General features: G+C 42.2%; 2 protein-coding genes across 8 annotated transcripts in view; both read right to left on the minus strand.

The window, feature by feature from the left end:
• Positions 1-131: 131 nt before the first annotated feature.
• LOC139563944 (zinc finger protein 585B) lies at positions 132-13,950 on the minus strand. 7 transcript variants are annotated; one of them, XM_071382995.1, is made up of 5 exons: positions 13,767-13,950; positions 9,453-9,611; positions 8,163-9,019; positions 7,876-8,045; positions 132-5,163 (listed from the first exon to the last, which is right to left on the minus strand). In XM_071382995.1, exon 5 carries the CDS (start codon positions 5,087-5,089, stop codon positions 2,018-2,020), a length of 3,072 nt encoding a protein of 1,023 aa, XP_071239096.1. In that variant the 5' UTR covers positions 5,090-5,163; positions 7,876-8,045; positions 8,163-9,019; positions 9,453-9,611; positions 13,767-13,950; the 3' UTR covers positions 132-2,017. The 7 variants fall into 7 exon arrangements, with proteins under 7 accessions (XP_071239096.1, XP_071239098.1, XP_071239097.1 ...); XM_071382997.1 differs by lacking the exon at positions 9,453-9,611; XM_071382996.1 differs by lacking the exon at positions 8,163-9,019.
• A 4,654-nt stretch (positions 13,951-18,604) lies between these two features.
• The window catches only part of znf1035 (zinc finger protein 1035), a 32,388-nt gene continuing 23,038 nt past the window's right edge, over positions 18,605-27,954 (minus strand). Inside the window, exon 3 of the mRNA XM_071382984.1 lies at positions 18,605-27,835. Coding sequence (XP_071239085.1) covers positions 19,558-27,786 — 8,229 coding nt within the window. The 5' untranslated portion in view covers positions 27,787-27,835 and the 3' untranslated portion in view covers positions 18,605-19,557. The remainder of the gene's footprint in view (positions 27,836-27,954) is intronic.

Consider the following 27,954-nt stretch of genomic DNA (forward strand, 5'->3'; position numbering starts at 1 on the left):
CGACATTTGGACATTTTACCAAGACATTAGCTGTTTCCATCAGGCCTGTCTTGAGTAAATTACTGCATCAGGTAATTCATACACATAAAATGGTTGGAAACCTGGTTAGTAGTAACAACAATCAACTCATCTTTCATCTATGAATGGGGCTTTATTAAAACAAGGAGCAACACACACTACATGCTATTTCCTATACATTTCTGTTTTGATGGAAGTGCTCAAATATATATACACACACAAAAGTATGTGGACATCCCTTCAAATTAGTGGATTCGGCTATTTCAGCCATACCGTTGCTGACAGGAGTATACAATTGAGCATACAGCCATGCAATCGCCATAGAGTAGACAAACATTGGCAGTAGAATGGCCTTACAGAAGAGCTCAGTGACTTTCAACGTAGCACCGTCATAGGATGCCACATTTCCAACAAGTCAGTTCGTAAAATGTCTGCCGTTAGAGCTGCCCTGGTCGACTGTAAGTGCTTTTATTGTGAAGTGGAAACATCTAACTCACAGAACGGAACCGGAGTGCTGAAGCGCGGAGGGGAGAAAAAAAAAGAGCCTGTCCTTAGTTGCAACACTCACTACCGAGCTTCCAGAGGCAGTTTGGAACATCAACACAATAACTGTTAGTCGGGAGCTTCATGAAATGGGCTTCCATGGCCGAGCAGCCGGACACAAGCCTAAGATCACCATGCGCAATGCCGAGCATCGGCTGGAGTGGTGTAAAGCTCGCCGTCATTGGAGCAGTGGAAACGCATTCTCTGGTGTGATGAATCACGCTTCACCATCTAGCAGTCCGACAGACGAATCTTGGTTTGGTGGATGCCAGGAGAAAGCTACCTACCTCAATGCATAGTGCCAACTGTAAAGTTTGGTGGAGGAAGAATAATGGTCTGAGGCTGTTTTTCATGTTTCGGGCTATGCCCATTAGTTCCAAAGAAGGGAAATCAACGCTACAGCACACAATGACATTCTAGACGATTCTGTGCTTCCAACTTTGTGGCAACAGTTTGGGAAGGCCCTTGCCCGTTTCAGTATGACAATGCTCCCGTGCACAAAGCGAGGTCCATACAGAAATGGTTTGTCGACATCGGTGTGGAAGAACTTGACTGGACTGCACAGAGCCCTGACCTCAACCCCATCGAACACCTTTGGGATAAATGGGAACGCCGACTGCGAGCCAGGCCTAATCGCCCAACATCAGTGCCCGACCTCACTACTGCTCTTGTGGCTGAATGGAAGCAAGTCCCCTCAGCAATATTCCAACATCTACACGAAAGCCTTCCCAGAAGGGTGGATTCTGTTATAGCAGCAAAGGGGGGGGAACAACTCCATATTAATGCCCATGATTTGGGAATGAGGAGTTCGACGAGCAGGTGTGCACATACTTTGTAGTGTATATTCACTTAATTGTTTTATCCACAATGCACTGATAGCTACCACACTAAGATATAACCATCAACGTTTTTGCACAACCTAAAATAGCAGTTGAACAATAAGTGGTACATTTTAATAATGGCTGAAGAGTTAAAGGGATACTTCAGGATTTTGGCAATAAAGCCCTTAAAATCTACTTCCCAGAGTCAGATGAACTTGTCGATACCATTTTTATGTCTCTGCGTGCTGTTTGAAGGAAGTTGCTAACTAGCATTAGCACAATGACAAAGTCTACGGTAACTACCTCGAACTTCCTTCATAGCGGGGAAGTAGATAAAGGACTTCATTGCCAAAATCCCAAAGTATCCCTTTAAGAACAAGCTAAGAACATCATTGCATTTTACAGCACAATACAACAGTTTACAACTATGACCATGAAAATAGGTTCAAGTGAGCAAGAAAAGTCTACTGATAGACAGTGAAAATAGAATCAAAGTAGAATAGTACAATAATGATTATATATGGTTACACAAGACAAAATTAATCCCTCAAATCAATAACCGATCTTGCAAAAACATTTTGCTAAAATCATTGTTCATATGTTCTGTTGGATTATGATGTTCAGAGTATTCATTCTTATTGTGTAACCTGCGCTGTGTCTCCAGACAAAATGCAATGGACCTTTCTACGGTGGTCTTTCAGTGACCGTAGGCTGGGATAGAGGCGCTGGCAGATGAGGCAGCGAAACGAGTTGGTCTGGTCGTGTGTTTGCAGGTGTTTCTGGAGTCCCTCCACAGTGCCAAACCAGCGCACGCACACAGGGCAACGCATGGGCTTGAAGGCAGGCTTGCACATTCCATTTAGCTGGTGAAACTTGAGGCTGAGGCCATTCGGGAAGTCCATGCTGCAGCGGGAACAGTGGTTTGCCTTCGCTGAAACAGCTCCTCTGTCACCTTTACACCGATTCCAGGAGAGGTGCTTTAGCAGCGCGCCGCGACTGCAAAAGGTGTTGCTGCATCGTATGCACACACAGCGCGGCTGTGGCTTCCTAGGCTTCCGCAGAGGTTGTTGATTTGGCTGAGGGCGCTGTGCTGGCAGAGTGTGTTGCGGAGGCGTCTGTTGCTGCTTTGGCAGAGGCTGCCGACGTTGACGCGGCTGCTGTGGAAACCTCAGCAGTAGAGGTGGAGAGCGCTGCTGTTGCATTCCCCCATACATCTGATGCTGAGGCTGCATGTGCACTTGTAGGTGGACTTCATAGTCTGCCCAGGAACTCAGTGTCTCACCGCATGTGGGGCAGGTATAGGACTCCTGTGCATGCTTTTGCAAATGCTCTAGGAGGAGCCGTGGGGAAGTGAAGCCTGCCCCACACTCACACGTCACTCTCCTGGGGAGAACATTGGGCAATGACATAATACCCCAATTTGCCCCATTATCCTCCAGATTTTTACTACTTTGTGCCACGGGACGTTGTGGTGCCTGGGCTGCTGATAAGCCCTGTTGTAAAAGTCCATTATCATTCTTGGACACGGTTCTACTTAACTGGCACTTCTTCCTATGAATCAGCATGTTATCTTTGCGGTTAAAGCTCCTCCCGCAGACATAGCAATCGAATTGGAATTGACCCTTGTTGACTTTCTGTACTACCGCCCGGAAGGTAGATTGTGGCAAAAATGACCTATTTCCACACAGTCTTTGATGCTTTTTTAATGTGCACCCTCGACTGTACGTTTTCTGACATCTATAGCAGGGAAAACGTCTAGCACCATCTTTTATGAAATAAGGCACGCCATCCTTTGTGGACTTGACATGACCCTGAGAAATAGGTTCTTGTAGCATTAAATCATCGTCATCTTCTGCATCTACTGCCTCAATCAGTACATCAATCTCAGAATCATCTAAAGGCATTGTCCATTCTCCATCTCTCCCTTCTTGTTTAAAACTTATTGCTGCGTTGTCTCCTTCACCATCTCCTTGCTGTAGTGTTGCAGATCCTGAATCAATTTCTTCTGGTGTTACATGCTTGGAAACTTTGGGATAAAAGGATGAGAAGCTTTTAGGTGAACCAGACGTGAGCAAATCAGGAAACTGTGGATGTGGCCTTGATTCTGCAGAAATCACCTCCTGCTTTATCTGACGAGTGCTGTCAGTGCCCACACTGATGTTTTTGGAGATTAGAGGCCTCTGGTTGATGTCTGTGACAGGCTCCCTTGCTTGAATGTTTTCCCCAAATGCAGTATTTTTGTACAGGGCAGAGTTGGAGGCATGCTGAGGAGGATGGGGTGGCCCCTGACACTTGTGCACATTGAGATTATACCTACGGGCATAGCTGTGCTTGCACACTTGACATAAGTAAGGCGTCCTAGCTTTAACACTTTGGAAGATTCTTTGTGGTTGTTGCTTCTTTTGCTTCTGGAATGATGCAGTCTTTTTGATAGAGTGGCATTTACTCCCCACTGAGGTAAGGTGGTGTGGAGCCAGGGGACAGATGTGGTTGTCTGGAAGGGGTGGTTTTCCAATCATCAGTTGTTTACAGTGACGACAACACTTCACTATCTCCTTCCTGTGTAAGGCATGATGTACTGTCAAGCTGTCCAAGTCCTGAAAAACACTTCGGCAGCGGCCACATTGATATCTCCCCTGTGTGGCCCTATTTCTAGAATCAATAAGCTTTTGGCGGGTCTCAAGAACTACTACAGGGCAGAAGGTCTGAGTCAAAGATATGATGCCAGGTGGATGGGCTATTGTCTTTGCACCAGACTTTGTAAGCAGGTGTCTTAACTGGCCAATAGAGGGCCCTGGTGTGGATGCTGCTGTTTGTTTGGATTGTGACATCACCTCCACTGGTATAAGCTCTCTTTTGGGTATCACAAGTCTCTTGTGTCTTAATGGGTAGTGTTGAGCAGGTTGATAACGTTTCATGTATGCATTTGCTATCATCTTCATTATTGTCTCATTCTTAGGTGCGCCGGCATCTTCTGAAGATGCGCCGCTTGTAACTGGACAGTCTGCATCCTCAGGAGTCTCATCCTGGACGGATTGTGGCGAGGGTTCCTGTGCAGTAGAGATGTTCTCAGGTTGGTCAAGCCCATCAGGCTGTAATTCCTGCTCACTTGCGCCTGGAGGGAGGTTGTTCAGCTCTTGAGGTCTGGTTAGGGCAATAAACCCCTTATTTGTATAGACTTCAGGAACGGTGGATGTGCTATTAAGCTGTGGGAGAATTGAACTAGGAATGACAGGATATAGGGGTGAGGGATGAGAGGGGGGACTGAGGCCCAAAATGGTTTGGCTAAGGGTTGGCTGAGGGGAGACTGGTTGGACAGGTTCAACCAGACTGCATTCGTCTTGGCTCAAATATTTAGCATCAGTCATCTGGGTCTGCTGCTGGGGGGTTGAGACATGGGATCTTTTATGCTCCAGCATTTCATTAAAGTTCTGAAACTCATCCCCACAATCACAGATAAAAAGAGAGGGAGCTGGGGTCTCAGGTAGTGCTTTGCAGCAGTGCTGGTCTTGGAGCTCCTTGTTTGAAAACACTTCACCACAGTGAGTGCAGAGAGGCTGCTTCTCAGATTGTGGTGGTTGCTTGTCATATTGAACTGCATGAGAAGCTTGGTGCACCAACAAAGATGCCAATCCAGTAAAGGTGGCTGAACAAGCCACACAGCGATACATTTTAGGGGATGAGGTACTTCCCTGAAGGCCAAGCATTGTGGTACAAGACAGTCACAGTACAAAGGGGGGCTCAGGTGTCCTCAACTGGCTGATCTTGGGTTGTCAGTTTCCTGAAAAATAAAGAAAACACAGTTGTCAGGAATATATGATAAAAGTATCCCCTCAAACAATGTAACATTTGTGAATCTCCAAACAAAATAAAGTTTACAGATACAGTATATATATACTTCATTTCTGAAACTATTTACCAAATGACCTAGCCTACATTCTAATTTGTAATTCCATATGCTTAGGCACCTCCACAATCTCAGCAATGATGATATAATATACTGTAGGTTCACACCATAACACTTCAGCTACACTGATGTCGTGAGGTTCCCAGGATACCTTCTGTTCAGTAAATCAGGTAATACATGAGGTGAAAATGAGACTGTAGTACAACTTTAATTTCAAGTTATTAATAGATGTGATTCGTGTATAAATACTGGATCAGTGGCATAGGACGCACCCCTGCGAGGCTCCCCTGCAAAAATGTTTAGAATTACAGGAAACTAGCTTTAAAAACTACAAAATTCTCTGCCAAGGCAAAATGTGTAGAAAAGCATGAGAAGCTAAAACAAATTCTCTGCCCCATGGAAAAAGTGTAGGATTGTGCTCTTCTTGGATGACGGTAGTGGGCCGGTGTAGTGTGGGTGAGCGGTTTGCTGATGTCAGCGTTGTGAACAGTGCCTCATGGTAGCAGTGGGGTTATGATATGGGCAGGCATAGGCTACGGCCAACGAACACAATTGCATTTTATTGATAGTATTTTGAATGCAGAGATACCATTATGAGCAGTGGTGTAAAGTACTTTAAAGTACTCCATAAGTAGTTTTTGGGGGTATCTGTACTTCACTTATGTTTGATAACTTTTACATCACTACATTCCTAAACATTTTTTTTTTTTTTTACTTTTCACTCCATACATGTTCCGTGACACCTAAAGGTACTCGTTACATTTTTTATGCTTAGCAGGACAGAAAAGGGTCCAATTTACACATCTATCAAGATAACATCCCTGGTCATCCCTACTGCCTTGGATCTGGCGGACTCACTTGCTTTGTTTATAAATGATATCCGAGTGTTGGAGTGTGCCCCTGGCTATCCGTAAAAAAAAACAAGACAATTGTGCCATCTGGTTTGCTTAATGAGGAATTTGAAATTATTTATACTATTACTTTTGATACTTTAGTAAATTTTAGCAATTCAATTTACTTTTGATACTCAAGTATATTTAAAACCAAATACTTTAAAACTTTTACTAAAGTAGGATTTTATTGGGTGACTAACTTGAGTCATTTGCTATTGAAGTATCTTTACTTTCACACAAGTATGACAATTGGGTACTTTTTCCACCACTGGTTACGAAATCCTGAGGCCCATTGTCGTGCCATTCATCTAACGCCATCACTTCACGTTTCTGCATGATAAAGCACGGCCCCATGACGCAAAGATCAATACACAATTCTGGAAAGCTGAAAAGGTCCCAGTTCTTCCATGGCCTACATACTGATTGGGTTGCAAAGGGTAGGAAACTTCCCGGTAGACTTGCGGAATAATTCCGGAAATTTTCCATGGGAAGTTAAGCCTGGGAATTTTGCTTCAATTCATCAAAAAAAATTGTTAATAACAGTGAACCTTTTTGTGGGATACACATAAGGCAATTCTAGGTCTTGTGGCATATTTTGGTTAAACTATCCCCAATTCAATGGAATTGCAACCCTCTGCATGCACAGTGCATTCTTCCATCACATGTACAGCTGATTCTCAAGATCTTGCAGCTAATGAGATGCTATTGAGCCCACACTACTATACTTTGAGCCAAGGACAACATGCTTTCTGGTAAGTTTTGATTACAATACCAGGTGGGGTGAAAATATTTTATATGACATTAAAAAAATCATGTAAACTAATAAATAGTAGCCTACAGCAAAGTGTGTTTAAATCATTTCTAACTTGTTAACAATTTCTGCTAGTTAGTTTTTGCTACCATGTGGGGTTTAGCTTGCTTGAGCCTGCTAACTGAGTGTTAATTCACCTGTTTCCATACATGTTTCATTTTAAAACATGTATCTTACAAAGGAGTTGTTTAATCTAACAGCTAAACTATTTATCTATACATGAATTTTTTTAAATTTTATTTATAGGAAAATGTCTTGGGCACAATCTAATGTGTGGAGACATTTCACTGCAGCTAATGTAGAAGGAAAAGCTGTGTACATTTGCAAAAATTGTGCCGAATCATATGTGAAGAATGCAACAAAGACGCAGAATCATCTGGCCAAGTGCATAAAGTTCCCTCAGAGCTCTGACAAAAGTCCCTCTACTTCTATTCGGGGTGAAAATGATGAGACACCTTATCGATAGCAACAGCTTATGGTCCTCCTGGAATCAGAAGTTTTTTTTGACTCAATGGAGGAACGCAGTCAAAGAAATGCTGATGAATGTCTTGCTCGAGCTGCGTATGCAACTGGTTCACCTCTGATGCTCACAGGTAATGTGTATTGGAAGAGATTTCTGAATGTTTTTCGCCCAGAATACACCCCTCCAACCAGACATGCTTTATCTACTCATTTGCTGGATGCCAAGTTCAAGTGAAGATCACAGACAAAGCAGACAGTATTGCAATCATCTCTGATGGGTGGTCAAATGTTTATGGGCAAGGAATAATTAACTACATCATCTCCACCCCTCAACCAGTATTCTACAACAGCACAGACACAAGGGACAACAGACACACCAGTCTCTACATTGCAGATGAGTTGAAGGCAGTCATCAATTACCTTGGACCACAGAAGGTATTTGCACTGGTGACAGACAATGCTGCAAACATGAAGGCTGCTTGGACTAAAGTGGAGGAGTCCTACCCTCACATCACACCCATTGGCTGTGCTGCTCCTGCATTGAATCTGCTCCTCAAGGGCATCACGGCACTGAAAACAATGGATGCACTCTACAAGAGAGACAATGAAATGGTTAGGTATGTGAAGGGTCAAGTTATTGCATCAATCTACCTCACGAAGCAAAGTGAGAAAAATAAGAGCACCACATTGAAGCTGCCCAGCAACACCTGTTGGGGTGGTGTTGTCATCATGTTTGACAGTCTCCTGGAGGGGAGGGAGTCTCTCCAAGAAATGACCATATCAGTCTGCCGATATGGACAGCCCCATCAAAAGGATCCTCTTGGATTATGCATTTGGGAGAGAGGTTTCAGGCTGCTTACCAATAGCAGTAGCCATTGCACGGATTGAGGGAAACAATGCCATCCTGTCTGATGTTCAGACTCTGCTTGCAGATGTAAGAGAAGATATCGTACTACCCTGCCCACTTCACTGTTGCTCCAAGCAGAGGAACTGCAGTTCTGAAATACATCAAAAAGCGTGAAAACTTCTGCCTGAAGCCCATACACGCTGTAGTATACTTGTTGGACCCCAAGTATGCTGGCAAGAGCATCCTGTCTGGTGCAGAGATCAACAAGGCCTATGGTGTCATCATTACTGTGTCTCGCCACCTTGGCCTGGAATAGGGCAAGGTTCTTGGCAGTCTGGCACAGGACACTTCTAAGCAAGGGCTTTGGGATGGAGATCCAATATGGCAGTCATGCCAACATATCTCATCAGCCACCTGGTGGAAGGGACTTTGTGGATCTGAGGCACTTTCCCCTGTTCCCTCGATCATGCTCCAAATCCCACCAACATCAGCCGCCTCAGAGCGCAACTGGTCTTGTTTGGAAACAGACACAAAAGCAGGCAACAGTCTGACCAATACAAGGGTTGAAAAATTGGTGGCCATCCGGGCAAATTTGAGGCTTTTGGGCCTGACAACGAGCCATCCTCTACAAGGTTGGAAAGTGACAGTGAAGATGAGGCCTGAGTCTGATGTTCAAGAGGTGGACATTGAGGAGATCCAGGGAGAAGACATGGAAGCCTGAGAGGAAGACAACCAAAGCTTTAGTTTCTAGACTATCATTTTACAGATATATGTTGAAAACATTTTTGGGAGATGCGATGGATCAGTGGGGATCATTCAATATTCCCTTTCTTTTGTTGTTCAGTGAAATCATCCCATGTGATTAGTCAACTAATTTTATTAAAGTTCAATTCGTCACTAAATTGTTTTTTAAAATTTATATTTGAAGGATTTAATCATTTGCAATTATGTCTACCTATGATAAGGTAAAAGGTTAACATTTCTGTCTCCATATGCTATGGTAAATATATCCAATGCAAAAAACATCTACATTTAAATAGCATTCATATTAATTTGCATACTTCCGTTTATTCCCATATATTCCGGTTAATTCCAACAGAAAGTTTCCACCTCTGAATATACCCCAAAATGTGCAACCCTACATACTGACCAGACATGTCACCCATTGAGCATGTTTGGGATGCTCTGGACCGACAGCATGTTCCAGTTGCCACCAAAATCCAGCATTTCGCACAGCCATTGAAGAGGAGAGGGACAGCATTCCACAATCAACAGCCTGATCAACTCCATGCCAAGGAGATGTGTCTCGCTGCATAAGGCAAATGGTCACACCAGATACTGACTTTTTTTTTTTTGAAAGGTATCTGTGAGTAACCGATGCATATCTATATACCCAGTCATGTGAAATCCATAGATTTGGGCGGTAGGGCCTAATGAATTTATTTACATTGACTGATCCTGATATGAACGGCGACTCAGTAAAATATTTTTAATTGTTGCATGTTGCATTTATATTTTTGTTCAGTGTACACCTAACTCTTCTTACAGTTCCACTGGATGACGTAAATAAATGTAGTTTTTTTAAAAACTATCGTGACTCGTGTCATGTGATATAGGTGGCTTATTGATAACGGTTTCCTATATACTATTGGCTGCCTAGTGATTGCAACTCTCCAATGTGAATAGTTGGCAATGATGTTAAGTTTCCAAGTGTTACTGAAAAATCTTAAGTGAAATGCACTAATTGCACGTGATACACATCATTACTCTACTGTAATCTATCAATCCATTCCAAATCTTTATACTATACATGACGACCCAAAGGGCGGCATATGTTGACCTTGCCTAGGGCGGCAGCAGAACTGCTAGAACTAGGGTTGACGAACACAATTTGCCTCTAATTTATTTGCATTAGCGGCGAACCTTGGCCTGCTTAAAGTCAACAGCTGCTGTTGCGAAGTCAAAACTGTCCAACTCTTTGGAGCAGCTTGCGATGCTCATCAGCCTCATTACTTTGTCTTCAAGAAGGCGCGATCTTGAGGTAGTCTTTGTTCATATCCTTTGCTAGTTAGTGAGTTATTAGCCCAGTTATAGATAATTTGCAGTCAGCAAAAGAGGATTGACTGCTTCCTACAAGAGCACAACACGTGTGCATGTCTAGCCATCTTAGAAAAGTGAGTTTGGTAAAGAGCTTTTTTTCTCTTTTTTTTTAAAGGGGCAGTGTCGTATTTTCAGACAGGCTTGAATAAGCTAAGTATCCAATAGACAGAGTGTAGCATGTCTGATTCGCATAAAAAATGTTATGGGAATAATGATGCATTTTATTTTGTAAAGTGGTTTCTTACGTCAAACAACATTTTCAGTCACCTCTGTCTGATGGACAAGTGGATAAACAGGTTAATGTCACGCCCTGCATGTTTTTCCCCCACAAAGGTCTCATGGAATGTAGGCCTACATTGAACACCACACATTGGCTGCTACTTTTGGCTGAATGATAGAACAGCTATTTCGTTCTAAAATGTTATGGGATGCATTTTCTCTATTATTTTTGATGGTAGGCTACATTATCAAATAGCCACAGTAGCCTACCTGAAAACGTAACTTTAATTTAAAGGGGGTACAGCCTCAGTGTTCACAGTAAACACGCTCCGGACGTTGCACATTATTTTCACAACATTCAAGTTTGCGCTCTGCAGAGCTGAAATTTGTTCAGTGACAAAAAACATTTGAGGTAACATTGCTTATGGGGACCTCGCGTTTTTTGCGTGAGTAATAGAAACACAAACCCGCCACAATTTGCCAAGCAGCTTGAGGATATATTAGCCTATAAAGTATATTTGCCTTTGAAGTTTGAGCACATCGACTGGTATTTACATCAATTAATAAAAAGCATTATTAATGTTGTAAATGACTATTGTAGCTGGAAACAGCAGATTTTTAATGGAATATCTACATAGGCCCATTATCAGCAACCATCACTCCTGTGTTCCAATGGCACGTTGTGTTAGCTAATCCAAGTTTATCATTGTAAAAGGCTAATTGATCATTAGAAAACCCTTTTGCAATTATGTTAGCACAGCTGAAAACTGTGGTGCTGATTAAAGCAGCAATAAAACTGGCCTTCTTTAGACTAGTTGATTATCTGGAGCATCAGCATTTGTGGGTTTGATTACAGGCTCAAAATGGCCAGAAACAAAGAACTTTCCTCTGAAACTCAGTCTACTCTTTTTCTGAGAAATTATGGCTATTCCATGTGAGAAATTGCCAAGAAACTGAAGATCTTGTACAACACTGTACAACTCCCTTCACAGAAAAGCACAAACTGGCGCTAACCAGATTAGAAAGCGTGGGAGGCCCCGGTGCACAACTGAGCAAGAGGACAAGTACATTAGTGTCTAGTTTGAGAAACAGACACCTCAAAAGTCCTCAACGGGCAGCTTCATTAAATAGTACCCACAAAACACCAGTCTTAACGTCAACAGTGAAGAGGCGACTCAGGGATGGAAACCATGTTTGACCCCGTTCCATTGATTCCATTCCAGCCAATACAATGGGCCTGTTCTGCCATAGCTCCTCCCACCAGCCAACACTGGTGGAAACGAATCTAACCCGCTGGCTCCTGAAACCCGTCCCCATTTGCTCCCGAGTCTTGCTAACTGGCGTTGCAAATTAGCACTTCGCTAGCTAACTGCGCTGTTTTAGAAGAAAACAGATGATATGAATAAACACCATAGCTAGCCCTCATTGTTGGGGCGTGGATTTGTATTTACATTTTATGTTAACATTCATTGAAATTGGTGGTTACTATTGGTTTCAGATCCAAGGCAAGAAATTGTCTGCCATGTTTTCGGTTTTGGTAAGGGCTCAGAGTGATGCCACGCACTGTCGATACTCGTGAATATTCATGAAATTGCCTCGCGCATCTGCAAATTTTGTTTTATCGCCCCCAACGTGCTAGGTGGATATCAGGTGTTAAGGGGCTACACGGAACCCGAACCGGCTGCGCACATGCGCTATCGTGCATATATTTATTTTGTCCCCCTACACGATCACGACGTTTAAAAAATCAAAACAAATTCTGAACCAATGACATTAATTTGGGGACAGGTCGAAAAGCATTAAACATGTATGGCAATTTAGCTAGTTAGCTTGCTATCTAATTTGTCCTGGGATATAAACATTGAGTTGTTATTTTACCTGATAAGCACAAGGTTCTCTACTCAATTAATCCACAAATAAAACAGCCAACCGAATTTTTTCTCGTCATCTCTCCTCCTTCCAGGCTTTTTCATCTTTGAACTTATATGGTGATCACATCCAAACTTTCATAGTATTACCACAACCGGCAAAACAGTTAGTCTTTCAATCACCCACGTGGGTATAACCAATGAGGAGAAGGCACGTGGGTACCTGCTTCTATAAACCAATGAGGAGATGGGAGGCAGGACTTTCAGCGCAATCTGCTTCAGAAATATTAATGAGTTCTATTTTAGGCCTGGGCATCCAGACGCTCGTTGGTGCGCGAGCAGTGTGGGTGCAATAATTGAATAACATGGATTTCTAAATTTATTTTGTGACGCTAGCGCACGCGACGTGTCCGGTCTGGTCAGCATGTTAGGCAGTATATGCTACATGGAGCGATGGTGTAGGGCTAAAGCATTATTTTAGGATATTTATACAGTCAAGAAAAACGCTGGGCCCCGATAAAGAAATAAACCACATGCATCTGATTTACTGCACATCAACACGTGTTCCTTGCATAACACAATCTTGTAAAATGTATCGACTTCCCTAAAATTATTAACTTTGCACCTGACAAGAGCGCGCTAAAATAAAAAGCATGCATGATTGCAATGCCATTTGTTGTTGTAGCAAAACAGCACTTCACGCCATATTGGTGGGGTATCTATAGCTTTATAATAATCCATGACATGTCTAATGAAAGTTTGCTAATTAGATAAGCACATGTAGTACCTAACAATCAAACTAAGCTTTTAGTCGCTCAATTCGACGATGGCAGACGTAACGTTAGCCAGCTAATGTTAGCCACACAATCAACCATTGCATTAGCTAACTAGTTACAAAAATGAGCGTCAAACTACTGCTTTTAAACTACAGCTAGCTAACAAAAACGTCTGTATGTGCCGTGTGTAGTTGACAACAAAATTACGTAGCAAAAAAATAAACATGCATTGATGATGTCCAAGAAAGCGTTAGTGAACAAAAGCCAGCTAGCTTGCCAACTAGCTAGCCTTGCTAACAACACACTAGAATGTGATTAGTTAATGTTACCCCGAGATCTTTCAATACAATTATTCCAGATAATTGTGAAAGTTTAGCTTATGCATAACATGTCAAATGAACATATTGGGAAAATAGTAACGTTAGAAAGCACAATTTAGGTATGTCATTCTGAAATGTCATCGTCGTTCAATGACAACGATAATATATTTGGTAAACTTACCATCAGTAATTTTGTTTATTACAGTATTTTGTGTCATCCAGGGCTACTTTCGTTCAATACCGATTCATTTGAATATTTTAGACGTATTATTTGTAGCCACGATGCTGTTCGGATCGTGCATTCGGTTGATGTGTGCTGCTGCACAGCTGTAGCAAAGGGGAGTGCGTTCCAGGTGGTCTCCATTACCAGTCGCGCGCACATGTTAGTTGTCGTCTTTGTGGATCATGGACTTGTCAAATCTGATCTGCGCAGCGTGGCTAAGTTAACAACGGACTGGAACGTAACCAGTCGCTCTGGGGGAGTTTTTCCCCAAAATCCTCCCAACGAACTGGGCAGCAGACTGCTGTAATCTTAGAACATTCTGCCAACTATAGACTCGGAGTCAGAGGGATAAACCCAAACTCATAATGGGATACTGATGATAACTGTAAATAATTATTCAGACCAAAAACGTTGTTTAATGTACGTTTCTATATTATAACTTTGTTCTATAGCCTACTTTTTGTACTTCAATTTGATGGCGACTCAAATCAATAATGCACCGAGAAATGTAATCCCGGCACATTATACCGTTGAAACTGGTGCGCTTTATATTTATTATTGAGGTGTGTTTTAACTGCCATTTAAAATAGACAAGATATGAAGGATATTGTTCTCTGCCCAATGTAGGCCTGAATGGTTATGGCTAAAGATTGCCAATGCAATGGAAGCTATATCCCACCTGTTAAGCAAATGGGGTCTTCTTTTCTGGTCTTTATTTGATTATGATTTACTCTCCCGTCAGAATACATGTATACAATACAGGAATACAGTACCAGTCAAAAGTTTGGACACACCTACTCATTCAAGGGTTTTTCTTTATTTATTACTATTTTCTACATTGCAGAATAATAGTGAAGACATCAAAAGTATGAAATAACACATATGGAATCATGTAGTAACCAAAAATGTGTTAAACAAATCCAAATATATTTTATATTTGAGATTCTTCAAAGTAGCCATCCTATGCCTTGATGACAGCTTTGCACACTCTTGGCATTCTCTCACCCAGCTTCATGAGGTAGTCACCTGGAATGCATTTCAATTATCAGGTGTGCCTTGTTAAAAGTTAATTTGTGGAATTTCTTTCATTCTTAATGCATTTGAGCCAAACAGTTGTGTTGTGACAAGGTAGGATTGGTATACAGAAGATAGCCCTATTTGGTAAAATACCAAGTCCATGTTATGGCAAGAACAGCTCAAATAAGCAAAGAGAAACGACAGTCCATCATTACTTTAAGACATGAAGGTCAGTCAATCCGGAAAATGTCAAGTACTTTGAAAGTTTCTTCAAGTGCAGTCGCAAAAACCATCAAGCGCTATGATGAAACTGGCTCTCATGAGGACCACCATAGGAAAGGAAGACCCAGAGTTACCTTTGCTGCAGAGGATAAGTTCATTACAGTTAACTGCACTTCAGATTGCAGCCCAAATAAATGCTTCACAGAGTTCAAGTAACAGACACATCTCAACATCAACTGTTAAGAGGAGACTGCGTGAATCAGGCCTTCATGGTCGAATTGCTGCAAAGATACCACTACTAAAGGACACCAATAAGAAGAGACTTGCTTGAGCCAAGAAACATGAGCAATGGACATTAGACCGGTGTAAATGTGTCCTTCGTTCTGATGAGTCCTTTTTTGAGATTTCTCGTTCCAACCACTGTGTCTTTGTGAGACGCAGAGCAGGTGAACGGATGATCTCCTCATGTATGGTTCCCACCATGAAGCATGGAGGAAGTGTGATGGTGCTTTCCTGGTGACTGTCAGTGATTTATTTAGAATTCAAGGCACACTTAACCAGCATGGCTACCACAGCATTCTGCAGCGGTACACCATCCCATCTGGTTTGCGCTTAGTGGGACTATCATTTGTTTTTCCAACAGGACAATGACCCCAAACACACCTCCAGGCTGTATGGATTTGTTGAACACTTTTTGGGTTCCTACATGATTCCATGTTATTTCATAGTTTTGATGTCTTAACTATTATTTTAAAATGTAGAAAATAGTAAAAATAAAGAAAAATGCTGGAATGAGTAGTTGTCCCAACTTGACTGGTACTGTATATACAGAAATTCTGAAAAATATATATAAACGCAACATGCAACAATTTTACAGAGTTACAGTTCATATAAAGAAATCAGTCAATTGAAATAAATCAATTAGGCCCTAAACTATAGATTTCACATGACTGGGCAGGGGCACAGGCATGTGGGCAAAGGCTCACCCACTGGGGAGCCAGGCCTAGCCAATCAGAATGAGTTTTTCCCCACTAAAGGGCTTTATTACAGACATAAATACTCCAGTTTCATCAGCTGTCCGAGTGGCTGGTCTCCGACAATCCCACAGGTGAAAAAGCCGGATGTGGAGGTTCTGGGTGGAGGTGGAGGTTCATATTTTCTATGATGATGTTGGAGGCAGCTTATTGTAGAGAAATTAACATTCAATTCTCTGGAAACAGCTCTGGTGGACAGTACTGTAGTCAGTAGGCCAATTGCACACTCCCTCAAAACTTGAGACATCTTTGTCATTGTGTTGTGTGACAAAACTGCACATTTTAGAGTGGCCTTTTATTGTCCCCAGCACAAGGGGCACATGTGTAATGATTATGCTGTTTAATCAGCTTCTTGATATGCCACATCTGTCCAAAGGATGGATTATCTTGGCAAAGGAAAAATGCTCACTAACAGGGATGTAAACTAATTTGTGCACAAAATGAAAATAACATTTCTGGGATCTTTTATTTCAGCTCATGAAACACGGGACCAACATTTTACATGTTGCTTTTATATTTTTTGTTCAGTGTAAGTTGCATGGACTCACTGTGTGCAATAGTGTTTAACATGAAAATGAAGGATGGATCAACAACATTGTCGGTACTCCACTACACTAACCTTATTGAGGGAAAAGAAGGAAGCCTGTACAGAATAAAAATATTTGAAAACATGCATCCTGCTTGCAACACGGCACTAAAGTAATACTGAAAAAAATGTGGCAAAGCGAATTCACTTTTTGTCCTGAATACAAAGTGTTATGTTTGGGATAAATCCAATGTAACACGAGTACCAATCTCCATATTTTCAAGCATAGTGGTGGCTGCATCATGTTATGGGTATGCTTGTAATTGTTAAGGACTGGGGAGTTTTCAGGATAAAAAATAAATAGAATAAAGCTAAGCACATGCAAAATCCTGGAGAAAAACCTAGTTTAATCTGCTTTCTACCAGACACTGGGAGATGAATTCCCCTTTCAGTCAGACAATAACCTAAAACACATGGCCAAATCTACACTGGAGTGGTTTACCACGAAGACAGTAAATGTCCCCGAGTGGCCTTGTTACAGGATTGACTTAAATCTACTTGAAAATCTATGGCAAGACCTGAAAATGGTTGTTGAGCAATGATAAACAACCAATTTGACAGAGCTTAAAGAATAGTGGGCAAACGTTGCACAATCCCGGCGTGGAAATCTCTTAGACGTACCCAGAAAAACTCTGTAGAAGCACCTTTGGCAGTGATTACTGCTAACTATTGACTTAGGGCTGTGAATACTTATGTAAATGAGATCTGTATTTAATTTTCAATAAATTGGCAAACATTTCAAAAAACATGTTCACTGTCATTATGGGTGAGAATTTATAAATTTAACCCATTTTGAATTCAGGCTGTAACAACAAAATGTGGAATAAGTCTAGGAGTATGAATACTTTTTGAAGGCACTATATCATTAATTTGTAAGTCCAAAAATGGATGTAGCAACTGTCGATTGCCCCTTTAACTGTTTGAATATGTCACAATCACTGATTAGACATGGATGGACACAAAATCTACAGTGTACAAAACATTAGGAACACCTGCTCTTTCCATGACAGACTGACCAGGTGAAAGCTATGATCCCTTATTGAGGTCACTTGTTAAATACACTTCCAATCAGTGTAGATGAACGAGAGGAGACAGGTTAAAGGACTTTTAAGCCCTGATACAATTGAGACATGGATTGTGTATGTGTGCCATTCAGAGGGTGAATGGGCAAGAAAATATTTAAGTGCCTTTGAACGGGGTACAGTACGTTTGAGTGTGTCAGGAACTGCAACTCGACTGGGTTTTTCCACTCAACAGTTTCCCATGTGTATCACTCGGGCTCCCGAGTGGCGCAGCGGTCTAAGGCACTGCATCTCAGTGCAAGAGGCATCACTATAGTACCTGGTTTGAATCCAGGCTGTATCACATCTGGCTGTGATTGGGAGTCCCATAGGGCGGCGCACAATTGGCCCAGCGTCGTCCGGGTTTGGCCAGAGTAGCCCGTCATTGTAAATAAGAATTTGTTCTTAACTGACTTGCCTAGTTAAATTTTAAAACATTTTTAAAAATTGTCCACCACCCAAAAGGACATCCAGCTAACTTGACAACTATGGGAAGCATTGGCATAGGCCAGCATCCCTGTGGAACACTTTTGACACCTTGTAGTCCATGCCCTGACAAATTGAGGCTGTTCTGATGGCAAACGTAATATTAGGAAGGTGTTTTGTACACTCAGTTTATGTAGCATGGGCATGGCACAATTGATTTTACCTGTTCAAATTTCCAAAAGATGAATGTAGTGTAAAAGCATAAGCCAACTATCAAATTTGGAAAATCAAATTAAGTCAACAAAAAAGTATATATATAACCAATGTATGAGCAAACATTACTTTGCTTGTGACAACTACAGTTTCAAGATCCTCTTACTTTATAATCAAAAAGACAATCATACACTCAGTTAAAATAAAGTTATCAATAAGAATCAGATGACCAGTTGACTGGTTTATTTTGTTTATTAATGTATTTTGATTGAAATACCATTCATACAAAAGTAACACCCAATAAGGAAAAAATGTCATCAAATGTTGCCCTTGAACTAAAACATCCAAAACACATATTTAAGGCATTTCAATAAATGATAGAATGTTTCTGAACACAGGGAAAATTAATAGCTTACAACAACGGTCAATTTCATGTCAAATACTTAAATGGTTACGATCATGTCATATTTACATAATATACACAATGCTGTGGTTTTGAATTTGGAAAATTTAGAAGGGCTACATGGATCATACATGGCTAAAAGTATCCCACGTCATTATTAAAGTCTAAGTGATAATATGTTTAGAAGGTTAGGCAGAGTAATGGATTAGCAAGCAGAAGAAAAAAACAACCGGGTCAGTGACAGCCCTTTCCACTTTATCAGAGTCAGGAATTCATTCCATGGTCAAAAGCTTACATTTCACTTTGTGTAACGTGAACTGAAACTTATGTAATTGCATTCAGGGCACATAAGACAATTAAACAACTATATACAATTGAATATGGAGGCTATTACAAATTAGTGCTCTATGGAAAGGAGCTCATCAGTAATAGTATCAATGAACTGCAGTTCTGACCAGATATAAAATGTTAAAATAGGAGGAAATCTGTAACTATAAACCTTTTCACGAACCAGGTTGTAGGCCAAACATTTGAGAAGACATGGGGTAAAAACACAGTTAAGCATCTTGTGAGCCAATCAAAAACGTTAAACGATTAAGATGGAAGTGTGAACACAAAATTGCTTAATGACTGCAAACAGCACCAGAAAAAAAAAAAAAATCTATGACATTACTGAGTTCATTGGATAATTGAACACAATCAGTGAGGCAGGTCTTTTCTATGTCCATTGTCCAACTTGTCTTTTTACATTTAGTAAGTGGGAGGATTTTGAGGGTGGGAAAAAGACTTATGGTCCAGCAGCATGAGACTTTTGATGTTCCTCTAGAAGATGTGGGAAAGCAAACGCTTTGTCACACTCTGTGCATTCATATACAACTTGTCCAACATGACTTTCTTGATGCTGCCTGAGAAGAGACAGTCGACTGAATGATTTATAGCACATGTCACAACGGTGGTCTCCTCCAGATTCCTGTTCGGTGTGCACTTTCATATGCAATGACAGGTCGTGTGCCGAGGTTAATGTTTTGGGGCAAACTGAGCACTTGTACTGGCTTACACTGTCCGTGGCTTTGTATGTCGGGTGGGCTCGTTCAGTGCCAAACTTATGTTGTCTTCGCTCATGGTCTCTGAGATATCTCTTCAGAGCAAAGGTCTTTCCACAAGACTGGCACTTGAATGGCCGTTCATTGTAATGCTCTTTGTTTAGATGCTGCTGGAGACTACCGCGAGAAGAGAATCGCTTTAAGCAGACAGTACAATTAAAGAAGTCCTCCCCAACATCCAGCTCTTCCTCCATTGACTTTCTATTAGACAGATGTGGGCGTTCATGGTCTATAACAGCATGTTGCTGACGTGCACAGTGGTGGTGGGGGAAATCACTGCCCAAGAAGCTCTGACCACACTCCGTGCACTCGTATTGTGTTGCAGCAGTCAGATGGCTCTGCTCATGTTCAGCAAGCTTGCTTTTAGTGGGAAATGTCAACTTGCAAACACTGCAAGCAAACGTGTTCTCAGAGTGTATTGAAAGGTGACTTGCCAATTCTATGGCATGAGCAAACCTGTGAGAGCAAATTGGGCATTTGTAAACTGTTCTCTTCTCTGAAACAGTTTCCCAAGCATTTGTCACCGAGCCTCCTTTCAGAGCTTCTGCTGCAGCCTCATCGTCACCGTGTTTATTTAAATGACTGACAAAATTGTGACGGTAGTTGAAACTCATGTGGCACTGATTGCACCGATACACGTATGATTGTGGTATTTGGTAGTGACTGAGCTCGTGCTTGTTTAAGTGAGATGCATGCAAGAAATGCTTATTACATTCTTGGCATGAATAAGGTCGCTCTCTGGCAGCCATGCACCCATGCTCAGACAGTTGTTCTGGTTCTTTGAAACGCTCATTGCAAACCCCACAACGATATTGTAGGTGCTTCATTGTAGAGGAAGAGGCAGTAGGAGAGGAGGATGCAGTCTTCTCTGGAGGACGTAAAGGTGGTGGAACATCCTCTGTCTCAATGTGGATTTTCCGGTGCTCTGCCCGACTCATCTTGCAGGAGAATGTGCAATCACATATATCACAAGGGAAATTGTCATCACGGTGGGTGCCCATGTGCTCTGCCAGCTGCGAGGGCCCTGTGAAGCTGAGCGGGCACTTGGAGCAACGGTGTTGACGGCTCTTTCCATGAGTATGCTTGTGTTTGCGTAAAGCAAAGAGTGAGACAAAACCTCTGCCACATATTTGACACTGATACTCAGACTTGTGGCTCCGAAGGTGCTGTTGCAGTTGTCCTGCCTGGAAAAAACATTTGCCACATTCTGCACACTCATGAGGTTTTTCACCGAGGTGACAGCGTTGGTGATCCTCAAGGCTTTCTGATGTGGTGAACGTTTTCCCACAGACATGGCAGGGGAAGTAGTCTGCAGAGTCAGAGTCCTCATTAGCATCATTTTCATCTTCATCATTACTTGCATTACTTCCTCCATCCACATCAACTTCCATGTCAAATTCCTCTTGCACTGCTGTCTCCTTTTCCTTCACGTGGATAACAACATCCATGTTCTTCTGGGTTTGATGCTTCATCCTAATATGTTTAACAAGTGAACTTCTGATTGAATAGTTCTTGTTACAGACATGGCATGTATAAATTAGTTCTTTTGAATGAGCTTGGCTTTGATGGTTTTCTAAAGATTGACTGGTCCAAAACCGTTGTTGACACTCTTTGCAGACAAATGGTCTATTTGAGTCATGACAAGTTCTATGGATGTCAAGGTCAGAAGGGCAGGGAAAATTCTGTGGACATTGTGGGCAAGAAAAGGTCTTCTCATTCCAGTGGCCTCTCATATGCCTTGCTAGGTCTGAAGGATTAGCAAACGTCTTACCACAAGGCTGGCAGAATTTCTTTTTTCTTTCTAGCTCCTCGCGCCCATGGTCCTCTAAATGGCTGATGAGCAGAAGCCCATCTGTGAAACTTCTATCACACTCTGAGCACTGGTACTTGTTGCCTGGGACCTGTTGACCACTATGTCTTCTATCATTGGAAGATCTTCCTTTGCCTTGATTTCCAGAGGCATTCTGTAGTGTTAAACCCTTCAAGTCATCTTTGCAGGAGAAATTAGTCTGCAAAACCCCAGTGCCTGTTGTTTTGGAACCTTGGTTGAAGACTAGGACAGTCTCTTTAAGAGTAGGATCCATCTCTGAAGTAATTACAGAGTCAGTGTTAACTTCTTCCTTCGTGACCTTTACAAGTCTACATTTCCTTACATGGGTCCGACATAAGTTTCTGTTCCAAAAGCCTTTATTGCATTTCTTGCAGTTGAATGGGTACTGTCCTAAATGTGAACGCATGTGTCTGGCAAATCCACCCTTATTTCCAAAGTGCAAGTTGCACTGTGGACACTTAATGGGTTTGTTCATATCATTATTTGGATCACTGTCTTGATCAAGCATGAGATTGTTACCACTATTCTGCCGAGTGTCACCATATCCTTCATCCATAGACTCCTCTTTTATGTTCACCATAGTAGACAACTGCTCCTGTAGAGGTGAAGGCTGATTTGTTGGAGCGTCTCTATGCGTGTTGAGAAAGTGTTGCTGGAGCTGTGAGAACAGCAAGAAGCGGGCACTGCAATTAGTACAGGAGAACCCTTTTGGGGGACTGCGAGCAGTGGACTCAGTTCGACTACGGGCAGGTGATTTACACTTGACAACACATGTCAGTTGATGGTTCTTGAGTTCGTCTTGCGAAAATACGTCGCCACATCTGTCACAAAGCACTCTGTCAAGAGGTTCCCCTTTACACCTGTTCAAATGGCGCTGCAGGTAGTCCCTACGGATAAATCTCTCACCACAATTAGAACATCCAAAAGGTTTCTCCCCTGTATGCAAGCGGGTGTGCACCCTCAATTGCTCACCACTTTTGAAAAGGCGAGGGCAAAAAGTACATTTGAATTTGCGTTTGTCTTTATATTGCAGCTGGAGCCTCTGTAGAAGTCGGTTTGTCTCTCTTGATATTGGGCTTGTAACATTTAGCTTTTCTGAATGCTTTGTTTTTGCATAAATTCTTTGACGTGCACCGATGTTTATATGTCTCTTAAGTGATTTTTCATGAGTAAATGAACTGACGGTTCTTATAGCATGTGACATGGCAATATGTCGGGCCATAATGCTGTGAGTGGGGAAGCTCTTTGAACATATGCTGCAGTCAAACCCTTGTTGCTTTCCTGAATCGGTAATGTGCAGGTTATTTTGCCAGCCCATTCCAACATCTGCAAGACTAATTTTGGCAATGCGAACCTCTAAACGTTGTCTTTTCCCTTTGCAGCGACTCTGGTGCAGTTTTAGATGATCATGTCTGGAGAAACAGCTGTCACAGGCCTTACAGCGATATGGCTTTACCTCTGTGTGCGTTAGGATGTGCCGCCTTAAGTTTCGGGATTTCATGAAGATTTTTGTGCAGATATTGCACTTATATTCACCAAGGCTGGCGCTTGGTGGCTTTTGTCTATTAACACCATCACAGAAAGCTTCATGCTGTAAGCATCGTGACTGGATTCCATAGCTGTGACCACAGTGCATGCATGGATATGATCTTTCTCCAGTGTGTGACCCAATATGTCTCAAGAGAAAACTTCTGTACTTGAATTTGCTTGGACAGTGGGGGCATTTGTGCTGCAACTTGTCCCTGCTACTGGTCCCAATTTCTATGGTATTTTTTTGCAAGGGCTTGGCAGAGTTGCAAGTCTTCTCATGGAGATTCCGATTATCACTCCTTGTAAAGTACTTTCCACAATTCCTGCAAGGATGCATGTTTGAGTTGCCAGAATTGCTGGTGTTTTTTTGCAAGGGCTTTACAGAGTGGCAAATCCTCTCATGGACATCTCGATTATAATCCCTTGAAAACTTCCTCCCACAATTCCTACAAGGATGCCAGACAGTGCTCACCGGCTCTATAGATTTTATGTTTGAGCCATTGCAAAGTCTTTCATGTAACTTGCGCCTTTGTCTGTAACATTTACCACATTTTGGACAGGGGGTTACTGTATTTTGCATGTGGCCATTGTGGTGCAGTAATAAACGGGGCAATTTTTCAAATTCCCGAGGACAGTATGAACATTTGTATACTTTCCTTATTCTTGTCACCAAAGATTTTGATGCGACATCTTCACTTTCTTTAATAGTGGGCAGTTCTTGCTTGCTTTGTGGACCTGGACACTTTTCTTGGTGCAACTGGAGATACTCTTTTCGACGAAAAGGTTCTCCACAACTCTGACAAGAAAATGGTTTCTCCCCTGTATGAATGCGTATATGGCGTACCAAAGATGTGCGGGAAGAGAAGAGGCGTTTACAAAACGGACACTGACTTGAAGAGGACTCCGATACATGGTTTAGGCAGTGACTACTCAGTTCTGTGCCACTGTGAAAGACTTCTGGGCATAGGGGGCACGCCAACTTTTCTTCCTCTTCCTGCTCTTTGACTGGTGGCAAGGACCCAAGCGGCTCAAGTTTTGAGGGGTGCCTCTGTTTTTTCTCTTTGAGTGGCTGCTCTTGCTGAAGTTTGTGATGTGATGCCATATGTCGAAGAAGATACACTGGGTACTGGAACTGCGATGGGCAGTCTGGGCACTGAAGCATGCCCTTTTTGATATGAGATTGCCTGTGTTGAATCAAGTCCCCAATGGTAGGAAGTATCTTCTTGCAAACAGTACACTGTATCCTTCGCTGGTGCACTTTTTTGTGAGCGACAAGATGGATTTCTTTCCCAAAACGTTTTCCACATTCCAGGCAGCGATATGGTTTGTCACCCATGTGCATACTACAGATGTGTTTCTTCAGGGAATATGAAGTGTTGAACCATTTTCCACAGAAGAGACAGGAAAAGGGCTGGCTGCTGACTTCACTGGAGAGTGGACCGTCTTTGGGCTCCTCAATACTAGCCTTGGACTTGTTAGAAATGGGAACAAGGCTTGAATACCTGAACTTGATCTTTTTTCCAGTGTTTTCAAACAACTTATGTTTCCTCATGTGTCTGTACTTTCCAGAAGAATGAGCAAAAACGGCCGGACAGTAGTTGCATTTGAGACCCGGCTCATTTTGATTCAGTGCCGTTTTCAGTGGCGGCTTTTGTGTTTCTTTCTGGGCCATGTTTTCCTGGCGTTCAGCTTTGGTCCTTGAAGTCTCATTGTGCATATATTCCTTCAGGCACACCAGTCTTATGTGTCTATGTCGGTTAGACGCATTACTAAAGGTGGTGGTGCAGAAGGGGCATCGAAATTTCATTTCAACTTTCCCCGAGCTTCCCTGTGTAAAGTCTTTAATGCACTGCTCGCGCAAATGGCGGGACCGGTTGTAGGAATATTTGAAAAGGCGTGGGCAAAGAGGGCACTTGAATTTCTCATTCGTCTCAGCTCCTTTGCATCTTTTCTTGTGCCTGCTAAAATTGCTTGAATAATTGAATGTCTTCAGGCATTTCTGACACTTATATGACCTGTATGTGTTCTGACACTTAGGCCGAACGTTATATGACCTAGTTTTTGTATGGTGTACATTGTATCCGTGCTTGTAGAGTTTTGCACTGCTTGCAAAGCTTTTCCCACAAAGATGACAAACATGCTCCTTGCAAATGTCCACTAGCTTCACAAAACAATCTGGAAGATTGGCATAGGGGCTGTCTGGTGGGAGGACATATGGATGTAAAGTTCCCTTTTTGTAAATGCTGATATGTGGGGTTGTTTGAATCTGTTTAACAGGAACTTGTGAACATCGACGCCGGCATTTCTTTTCAAGTAAATGTCTGTTCAGGCTACGGCATTGTGAAAAGTTAGAGCCACACCTATGACACGTGTGTTCAGTTCTACCCGAGTGGCTCTGCACATGCTTGTTGTAGTCACACAGTCTGTAAAATGTCTGCGAGCAGTATCGACATTTGTGAAAAGCATGCCTAGTTGATTTTCTCTTCTGGGGTTTCATATTAGAAGAGAGTTGTGCATTTTCATCAATAATACGACACTGATGTTTCTTGGCTAGTGAATCACATGTCAAGTAAGTACCACAGATCTGACAGAAATTGAATTTGTTCTCAGAGTGGTTACAATGGTGGTGCTCAATTAGATGGTCTATACTTTGTGTGGCCTGTTGGCATGCTGCACACTGATAAGCCTCATCTGTGTCATTTTTTAGTTCGAAGTTCCAGAGCAGTACAATAGGGTGCATGCTTTTCCTCATATGCAGTGAGGATTTCAACTGAGCTGCTTGGTCCTCAAAATCCCTCTCGTAGTCAATGTTATCAATAGTTAAATCTCCTCCCTCCTGGTTCAACTCAGTTGAATCAATAGACCCGGTCTCCGCCCCTTCCAGATTGCCCTCGGTGTCACGCATACAATCTTCTCTTGACAATGGTTCACAGTAGCATTCACTTAGCACTGGGGGTTCTTGCTCATCATCTGCCGTGAATACTTTATGAAATGTCTCTCTTGTGTTTTCAAGACCAGCTCTCACAAGGTCTGGTGGCTCGATATGGCGCATTAGGTTCTGTTGGGATGCCTGGTCCTCTTCCAAACAAGACGATACATTTGACTCATCCATAGGTCTTAGCCACTCATTTTCAATACAGGACTTTTGTTCAATTCCAAAGTTGTTCAGACCTAAACAACGCTCCAAAAAATCAAAGCTACTGTGATCCTCTTTCCCTCCACTTGCATGAATGGAATCACTCGCACTTTCCTCATAGGTTGAGTTTGTACTTTGAGCGCCACTGCCAACGATCTCCTGAAATCTAGTTTTCAATGATTGATTTTCAGGGAATTCCAAACAAGACTCAAACGTTTGATTGCTACCCCCTAGGCCTAATCCACAAATGACAGAGGAACTTTTGCAATTGTCTTGACCAGCAACCTTTAAAGAGTCATTATCCTTAACTGAATCCTGATATTCAAAGGCACAGGTATTATCATTCAGCTTGTTAGCAGAATCTTGAGCGTTGGATGCATTGATACCCTGCGAGTCCATAGTTCCTTGGGATAATGAATGCTGCTCTTTCTTTTTAAAGCTCTCTCTTACAATGGTTCCTTCATTTTGGCCCTCTAGGCTGCTGACATTTGAGTACCGATCCTCTTCCTCCATGCATCCCTCTTTCGCATTCTGTGCTTCATCATCCAGTTCCTCTTTTCTCTCATTCACTGAGGCAGTCTGGCTTTCTTCGGTACCCAAGGAAGAATCTGTGTGTTGACCATCTTGCTCCATGCAAGTTTCCTCATCTTTCCCATGTGCTTCTCCATCCAGATGATCCATTTCTCCCTCGTCCTCTGAAACAGACAGGCTTTCTGGAGCACCAGTGGTCTCTGAGTATTTATTCTCTCGCATCATGAATGTCTCCTTTTCCTTCTCTGGGGGTTCATCTTGATCCTCCTCTACCTCACTCTCTGAAGTAGACATGCTTTCTGGAAAACCTGTGTTGGTCTCTGGGCTCTTCCATGCACATTCATTTTCCTTTTTGTAATCTGCAACTAGTGGAGTATCATTTGAACCATGGTTTAACATTTCACAAGAAGGCCCTGTCCTATCAACATCGGACTCTGAGCAGCTACTAACATCTGAGTAGTCCTCCGGAATGGAAGGGTTCAATAAGTCACATTCTTGTTTAAGATCATGGGGGTTTAGGTCTGCACCTGAAGTTGAGAGGCAATTACTTGAACTGGCTGCTCTAGCTGGGGTAAAGAAGTTGTTGCTTGTGTGGTTAAACTGACCTTCATGATGTACTGGTTGACCCTCATCTTGCCAAATGACGTCATCATAGTATTTCTGTTGTACAAAATCAGAACTAGTATTGGAATTTGAGAAAAAGTTTGAACTCAAGTTCAAGTCCGAGGAAATGTTCTCTGGCGAAACCACGGTGTTGGAAACCTCAATGAGGTTTTCAAGGTGGTGCGCCAAACTATCTTCAGAATCCGAAGGCACATTCAAAGTCCTTGAATCCGACGACAATGGCGGAAGGTTACGAAAACAAGTGTTAAATCCTTGAGCCATGCTCAACCTCCACAGGGGACCTGGGACCACTGTTTTCCAACACCCAATCCTGAAAGATAATAAATATACATGACAGATAGTGTGTCCAATATCCAATGATACCACATACAGTTCGTTAAAATACCTTGGTAGAAGTGGGTATTGGTGATCAAATGTTAGCTGTACAAG

This window comes from Salvelinus alpinus, chromosome 35 (genome assembly GCF_045679555.1).
Source record: "Salvelinus alpinus chromosome 35, SLU_Salpinus.1, whole genome shotgun sequence".
NCBI lineage: Eukaryota > Metazoa > Chordata > Actinopteri > Salmoniformes > Salmonidae > Salvelinus > Salvelinus alpinus.